The 8,585-nt window shown below is 40.9% G+C and overlaps 1 protein-coding gene across 2 annotated transcripts; it reads left to right on the top strand.

Moving 5' to 3' along the window:
• The first annotated feature begins 4,796 nt into the window (after nucleotides 1-4,796).
• On the top strand, nucleotides 4,797-8,567 carry LOC121707421 (elastase-1-like). Of its 2 annotated transcripts, XM_042089963.1 has the most exons (8): nucleotides 4,797-5,322; nucleotides 5,629-5,726; nucleotides 6,039-6,139; nucleotides 6,374-6,499; nucleotides 6,861-6,997; nucleotides 7,312-7,454; nucleotides 7,728-7,877; nucleotides 8,441-8,567. In XM_042089963.1, exons 1-8 carry the CDS (start codon nucleotides 5,283-5,285, stop codon nucleotides 8,450-8,452), a joined length of 807 nt encoding a protein of 268 aa, XP_041945897.1. In that variant the 5' UTR covers nucleotides 4,797-5,282; the 3' UTR covers nucleotides 8,453-8,567. The 2 variants fall into 2 exon arrangements, with proteins under 2 accessions (XP_041945897.1, XP_041945896.1); XM_042089962.1 differs by having other exon boundaries at nucleotides 4,797-5,726.
• Nucleotides 8,568-8,585: the final 18 nt, after the last annotated feature.

Here is an 8,585-nt window from a genome sequence, read left to right as displayed (position 1 = left end):
TAACCTAAGTCATGACGACATGGGGGCTTAAGTCTCATGTTGGCCTATGACTACGTAGCCTAGGCTACTGATGGTAATTTTGATACCATAGATTTAATAGAGACCCAGTCAGACCATTAGTATGAAAAATCAGGAATAGAGTTTATTTACAATGATGCGCATCAAGGGAGAGACAGCATGACTTCACCTAAAGATCCATCAGCTGCTCTAACTAGACAAGGAAATAGTTAGGGTTTAAGTATCCTTCCAGGCTAACGGGAGATGGCGTTGGTCATCCCATCTCACGTGGACTACACTGAATCAGACCCTGATTAGTGGCAGCCTGGCAATCCGGAGCAGATAGCTACTGACGCAGCCATACAGAACAGTGAAACACTGCAAAGTCATAATATTCCTGCTTATCTCTAAACACAGTCACACACAGATATACACAGGGACAGTACAGATATCATACAGTCATTACATAGAATCATACTTTTAGTATCAAAGTGACCCACTAATGAGAAATGCAGAACATTAAACCACATATTGGAATATTGGACATAATGTTCTATTCTACTTACTCTCACTACCAAGCACGTCTGGGTCTGCAACAGTGAAATAGCTCCAATATTAATTGTGGCGCCAATGAATATATGCTAACATGAATCCCATCAGTCACCTATAGATAAGGGTTAGGCTATAACATATGTAGGCTATAATGTAAAAATAGGGTCATATCACATAATGTTGACTTATTAAGATGGGGGAGAGAGCTGAACATATTACACTGAACTAATTGTTCATTGTTGAAAATCAATCAAAAGTTTGTAGTTGATCCAGATGTCATTGGTCGCAAGGACTGTTAATGGGTGTATCCACAATTGGGACCTTGTTACAAGTTGGTCTTTCAGCTGCTAATGCAATCAGTGGTCGTCAGAAAACATGTTAGACAACTGAGGAATGAGATGCCACACATAAAATGTACAGTCAAACAGAATGCACAAACATCAATGGGAATCCACCAAACACTGCAGGGAACCATGCTATTGTCAATCAGCACTCTGCCACGCTAAATCAGACCCTGCTTATGTTTGTGCAGAGCAGAACAGATATTTGTAGATATAATGCAAGACCTGTTAAGAGAGATTGGCAGCTCAGTCTCCCTCATACTAGTCCCTACGGTGAACGATGTAATAGCATAGTGCTGCTGCTTCTGATGTGCAAGACAAGACAGGGTATATATTCATAATGTGACAGGCAGCATGCATTTATCATTATGTTACAACCTCTGAACAACTACTATTGATGTTAGAAGAACAAAACAATACATCTTCAAATGTTCATGCTTATTACATGTGTTATAAAAACAAAATCCTTGTCTGTTTTCTGTTTTTGCATGCACCTGTCAACAGGGGTGTAAAGACATATTTGTTCACCATGCACTGTGTCTATCACCAGGCTGTTCTGAGTCATTGTTATAGTATTTGTTGATTTGCATTTATTGCCCATTGATATTGCATTCACATTATTGTTTATTATTGGTATTTTCCTTATTAATGTAGTGTCACCAACATTTAAAATAATATCAACTGACATTGTTATTCATAGCCATATTTATTCTGCTCTTATAAGGTAATACAGTGCACATATTTATATTTCATTTATACTACTCTAAACCACCTTCTGAAAATCAACTGTATAGTGTTTCACTGCACCATATTTCTTGACCTGTCTCACCACCTGCCTATAGGCTACTTACACCACCTTACTTACAACGCTTTGAAGAGCCAAAAACAAAGCTCAGCACACCTGTTTTGTGCATCAGCAAAGTTGGAGGGTTAATTTATGAACCATCACTTCTAGCTGAAACATCACTTCTAGTAGGCTACATGTGAAGTCTTTATTGTCCACTACTGGGGAAATTCATCGGCAACACTTTATTTTAATGTGTCGCTGTTACAGTGTACAGTACCTACCTAATTAGGTACAGTGGTACAACCTGTGTAACAACATGTACTATCAGGTACTGTACTATCATTGTACTTGCATTATGTATTTGTGGGTACCTACATAGGCTATAGTTGTTACATTGTAATACTGAGTGCTTTTACAAAACGTTGCCAATTTGCCTAAATTTTCATCAGAGGCAAAGAGCTGACCTGAGACCTGCTGGATGGGGTAAATCTGGTCATGAAAGGCCTCATTGTCTTCAGTGTACATGTAACAGCTGTGCTGCTACAACCTTGTTACTCTTTGATACAGTGGAATAAACCTATTAAGTGTACCAGTTAATTACTTACATGTACATATGACGTGTATGTTGTGTCTTCGATGTCTTGGAACAGGTCTACTAGTTCACATGTACTGTGTGGTGTAACAGCAGACACGTTTCAACACATCAATTACAGGATGTATGACATCATTGACAGGATGTATATAATATGTACATGTAAGTACTTAACTGGTACACTTTATTTGAATGGGTTTATTCCACTGTATCAAAAGAGTAATAAATAACACCGTCAGTTGATACATGTACTACAGTATGTAGGGTAATGGCAGACATGGCAGTTGTGTCATTGGTATGTTCCAAGATACCAATGACACAACATGTAATGTAATATGTAATTGTAAGTGGGCAATTCCACGGAAAATTGACTTTTTGTCACATCCATAACGTCAGTGAAATGCCTTGGCATTTGTATGATGTGAATGTTACTATTCATTTTTTGTGCATTTTTTCTCATGTACATTCTTCAGCCAAAAATAGCAAATGCTCAAATTTCATGTAATCATTCACATCATACCATACCATCACATTTTATTGGCGTTATGGATGTTAGAAAAAACGTAATTTTCCATGGAATTGCCCAAGTACTTAGTACTTATGCCACTGTATCAAAGAGCAATAAGTGTGTACCAACACAGTTGATGTAGTGAATTAGTAGACCTGTTCCAAGACATCGAAGACACAACATACATGTCATATGTACATGTAAGTACACTTAATAGGTTTATTCCACTGTATCAAAGAGTAACAAGGTTGTAGCAGCACAGCTGTTACAAGGATACAAGGAAGTTTATTGTCACATGCATATAGTTACTGGAAGTAAGAAATGCAGTGAAATTATGTCTGGTTTATTATGTCTATTTGTGCATTTATATAAATGTAGCGTGACAAGTGTGTTTACATACAGCAAAAACTCTTCTGTATTGCCCTCTCTCTCTCTGTATATATATATATATATATATATACACACACACACACATTACATACATACACATATAAATGTAGCGTGACAAGTGTGTGTTTACATGCAGCACTAACTTCAGTTCAGACCGACAACCTGTTCTGGTGCGCACTCAAGATGCGTTTCCCAATTAATTGTTAGAGTAAGTAACGTTCAAGTTAGATGCTGCTGCATGATCATCCTTGCATGTAACACGAATTTGGTGCATTTTGACATCGTAAACATTCTCGAAGAGAGAAAAGCAGTTAGCAGTAAAGCTAATTATTGGCTACATTTTGGTACCCCCCTCTGTCCCTTGGTGCCCTTGTGCGTGATGCGCGTGGTGAATACAATGTTGAAACATTTCCTATAGTTTCTCACCTTTATATTTGGCCTGATGCACTCGTTGACGCAGACACACGCACTCGCTTTGGACTCCTTTCCCTGCTGCTGCAAGCTATATTAGCCTACAGAGCAACTAGGACAGGTGTAACTACAAAGTGGGGTCTGGGCCTGTGGTTGCGCGGCAGTTGCTATGTAAACTCTATTTTTGCTGCCAATCACCAAAAAGCATGCCTTTTATGTCTGTGTACGTAGGCTACACGGGAATGGATGTACGATAAACACAACCAAGAATAAAACCGTTTGAAACTAGCAGAAATTATAATCAGAAGGTAATTTTCACCAAAAACCGGGACAATTCGTGTCCCGGGAAATTCACTCTAATGAATAATGTACAGGCATGCATTTCATACAAATGTCATCCCATCAGATATTCCACAAAGACACATTGTCCTTGAAAGCCTGTTGTCCCTCTGTGTACTGATGCATCTGTGCGTGAAAGAGGATATCCAAGCGAGACCTGATTTTATCAGGATCACACTGAATCAACTGATATTTTTTATCTTATCTGCCCAGTGCCCACTCACTCAGCCATGAGTATGCAAGCAGAACTAGAGTTTTAGAAAGAGATCAGCTTTTGAAAATAGATAAATGAATACATACAGCTAGAATAAAAAGGTGACATTTCAGAACGTCTAAATCACAGAACAGACCTGGATAGGCCCCAAGGATTCAACTGTAAACTTACCATACATTACCATTTGTTTGAATGGGAAGTGTGTTAAACGTCACAACCACATTTTCTCCTCAATTCTCTCCTAGGTGTTCAATAACATTATATAATCTATGGAATAGATAATAACAGTTACAAGATGTGATTTCATGCAAATAATAAACAAACATGGTTTGGTACTGATCATTTATTGTGTATATGTGATAGGTGATGTTAATACAGGTGACAGGTGTGTTAAAAATCTCCGATCTTTTAAGAGTAATCAGGTGATAGATAGATAGATAGATAGATAGATAGATAGATAGATAGATAGATACTTTATTGTCATTGTACACAGAATACAATAATTGTACACAGAATACAATGAGACATTGTTTGGAACAAACCTGAGATGTCCATAGAGACGCTAAAAAAGACTAAAAAATATACATAAAATAATTTACACATAAAATAGTTGTAGTTTAAATGACATTCGGCTGAATAGACCTCATCTATTTGAATCTGCCAGTGATGTGAAATACAGCATGATTATGGGGCCTGGAATGGAGATTCAAATCCCATTTCAAATCCAGTGACACCAGTAGCAACGTCAACGACAAACTTGCCTCTCTGATCAATAGACTTTTTAAATAGTTTTTTTTAGAATATTTTCTGAGCGGGACAGAGAGATGGGGTTAGATAGGGGAAATTGTTGCACCGCTTGCACCACAGTTGTCCACCCCCCAATTTATAAATACAGTATGTGTTGTCACACTTTTCCTGAGTATGCATGCTTTCCTCTAAATTCTGCTTACTAACTTAAACTTCTTAAACATTACGCAACACTGTTCGTATGGTAAGTGGGTTGGAGAGGTGATTGTTTGGCATACGATAGCTGGTAGCACATCTGTGTATCAGAAGGACATTCCCAGCATATAGGCACACTGTACAGACAGCGTATATATACATAGGAGCCAATCCCAGTGTCCCCAGCTTAGTCTCACCAGGCTGCAAACATGCTGAAGTTCGTGCTTCTTGCTGCACTCTCTGTGCTCGGTAAGACAGAGGCTGACCCGGGCTCTCAACATGATTTATCTTGAAATTGTTGCATACCCTTAAAAGTTATACCTCATGTATTGTAGATGTTATATGCCTGTTGTATTATACTCTGTTGATGTTGCTGGGTCAAGCTTCTCAAAATTCCCTCCACTGGCGGTTAGCAGTTGGGTCTTTGGTTTGTGATTTAATCAAATCATGTCATGTTTCTCTCTCAATCCCCTACCCCACCCTCTCATTTCTCTCTCCTCCCTCCTTTCTTCCTCGGTCCGTCTCTTTCTCTCTCCCCCGTCCCTCTTTCTCCAGTGCTGGCTGAGGAGGAGCCCCAGCCTCGGTACCTGGAGGATTCCCTGGAGAGGGTTGTGGGAGGTGAGGTGGCTCGCCCCAACTCCTGGCCCTGGCAGGTAACATTCTCACACCTCCACCAGCCCAGTCTTCTCCTAAAGGACCCTCAATCCACATCTCCCTCTGGGTGGGAAAGTGGGGTTCTGTGCACTCGCAACACCATTTGCAGGCAGGGTCGCTATAGCCTCTTCGCTGAGATGAGCTTTGATCACAGCAGTTATTTCACTGAATTTCACTAACGTTTCATGGCTCCAACACTAAATTGATTCTAGACTCTTCCAGTCTAAATCTTGCCTAAGGCTCCAGCACACTGCACTCCGGTCTGTATAACCCACATTCTGTTGCCCTCATGTGTCCCATCTGCCCCACAGATCTCTCTACAGTTCCAGTCTGGCAGCAACTACCACCACACCTGTGGAGGCTCCCTGATCAGGAGGGGATGGGTGATGACTGCTGCCCACTGTGTGGACAGGTACAGCAACTCTGTGCGTGTGTGTGTGTGTGTGTTTATATGTGTGTGTTTGTGTGTGTGTGTGTGTGTGTGAAAGAGAGAGTTTATGGATATGCATGTGTGAGAGTGTGTGTGTCTGTGTGTGTGTGTGTGTGTGTGTGTGTATTTTTTGAGGGAGACAGAAGGCATGATTTTTCCTTTTCTTGATGTAGTTGTTGTTGTACTCACTGTTGCTTTTCGCACACCCTTGTGCAGTCAGAGAACCTGGCGTGTTGTCGTGGGAGAACACAACCTCAACAGCAACGAGGGCCGTGAGCAGTACGTCTCTGTCAGCCGTGTGTACATCCACCCCAACTGGAACCGCAACCAGATCTCCAACGGGTCAGTCCACACGTTTTACACCTACGACAAAAGCAATTATTGGGCCACATTAACTCAAGATCATAATTGTCCCATATGGCATTCGATTAGTCATCACTATTAACAAAAATACAGTAGGTTAGAGTTACCCTACTAGTGAATTGTGTTTTTTATGTGTGTATGTCTCTGTGTATGTGTGTATTTGCAAGAAAACTTCTTATATTCTTGAGTCCCATCGATTTATTTTGATGGATTATTTACTATTTCTATGTCAGTGAGAAAACTTTTCCCTTTCCAGAATTGTTCTACAAGTGTTGCCTTCTTGCTTCATGTCATAAAGAATTTAAATTGTGTGTGTATGTGTGTGTGTGGGCTTTACCAGATATGACATTGCCCTGCTGCGTCTCTCTAATGAGGTCACTCTGAACAACTATGTGCAGCTGGCCAACCTGCCCCCCTCTGGCCAGGTTCTGAACCACAACCACCCGTGCTACATCTCTGGATGGGGACGCACCACCAGTGAGCTCACATTCACTCTCTTACTCCGGTTCATTTAGATGAAGCATTTAGAATAGACTAAAGTGACCCAGTATGCATTCCGTCCAGAGGAGGTGCTCAAAAATATTTTTTTTGTGTGATTTGAACATTGCACTTACAGTAAAGAAAACAACATATGCATACAAATACAGTAAACATCATCCTCAAGGTCCATTCGTACAGGTTAGAGCTGATACGATGCTGAATGATAAACACAAAAGACTAACCAACTTTTACATAGTATTACATCAGTAATCTCAATATCCATGCTCTCTCTCTCTCTCTGTCTGATGTAGCTGGTGGTAACCTCTCTGCCCAGCTGAAGCAGGCCTACCTGCCCGTGGTTGACCATAATACCTGCTCCAGCAGCGGCTGGTGGGGTAACAGCGTGAGGAACACCATGGTGTGTGCTGGAGGCGGAAAAGACTCTGGCTGCCAGGTGAGGGCGCTCTTCCCTATTCATTTCACCTCAGTCCACACATGTGAACAGGCGTCTGCAGTTTCTTTTTTGTGACTGTTATTTTGTTCTTTATTTTCATTTTTATTCTTTTTATATGTTTTTACTTGTCAACACTGGTCTTCATCAAAGTGCATTTTAATTAATAGTTAGTTGCCTTTGGATTGTTCATTTGTATTGGCTGTCATATTTTGTAATGTTTTATGTTTTATATATTGTGTGTGTGTGTGTGTGTGTGTGTGTTTTTGCTCTCAGGGAGACTCCGGTGGCCCTCTGAACTGTCAGCTGAGCGGCAGGTACTACGTCCACGGAGTGACCAGCTTTGTCTCAGCCAGAGCCTGCAATGAGAGCCGCAAGCCCACCGTCTTTACTCGCGTGTCCGCCTATATCGGCTGGATGGAGAACGTAAGAGCTCTTACACACGCAGACAAAATGTTTTGAACATACACATAACATTCACACTCACATTATACATACAGTATGCATACACAATCCCACATGCATGTTGTGCAGACACAACACATACACACGCACATGTAACAGGGGCAGATTGAGCTAGTATGCTAGTTGCCCGTGTAAATCCTCACAGCCCTAACCTTAAGAACGCTTCTAACCGCTGAGTTGGAAGCCTGGGCTTTTAGCTCAGTGGTTAGAGTGTTCATCTTCCAATGCTGGTGTGTGTGTCAAGGTGGCGGGTTCGAGGCCCGTGAGCGGCGAACAAACCGACCTTGTAACACACACACAGACACACACATACAGAGTATATAAACACAGATACAAATCCAGACAAAAACACACATCAACAGAATACATCAGATCATTCTAAAATCCATCTAGTCTTGGTACTGATTCAGGGTTAAATCCTTTCCTGAGCCACTGTACTGAAATCTGACTACAGATTACTAATCTGAATACAGACAAATCAACACTCGAAATACCTTCTGATACTCTCCCTCTGTTCTCTCCAGATCATGGGTTAAGATCCTGAGGGATATCTGAGCAGAACGTGACAGAATGGCAAGGCTTCAATCATCACGGTCAGCTCTGTCACCACTCCATCCAGACAATAAAGTTTACTTATAAACAAACAAATCATTTGTCTGTGGTCCTATT

The sequence above is a fragment of the Alosa sapidissima genome, chromosome 4, assembly GCF_018492685.1.
Source record: "Alosa sapidissima isolate fAloSap1 chromosome 4, fAloSap1.pri, whole genome shotgun sequence".
In the NCBI taxonomy this organism is placed as follows: domain Eukaryota; kingdom Metazoa; phylum Chordata; class Actinopteri; order Clupeiformes; family Clupeidae; genus Alosa; species Alosa sapidissima.
This window is presented reverse-complemented; position numbering and strand designations above follow the sequence as displayed.

Bases quoted from the DNA above. Each gene is read 5' to 3' on its own strand.
- LOC121707421 (XM_042089962.1), top strand. From the start codon at position 5,526: ATGTTTCTCTCTCAATCCCCTACCCCACCCTCTCATTTCTCTCTCCTC. The intron at 6,500-6,860 runs GTCAGTCCACAC...GGGCTTTACCAG, and splicing joins CGCAACCAGATCTCCAACGG to ATATGACATTGCCCTGCTGC. The intron at 7,455-7,727 runs GTGAGGGCGCTC...TTTTGCTCTCAG, and splicing joins GAAAAGACTCTGGCTGCCAG to GGAGACTCCGGTGGCCCTCT.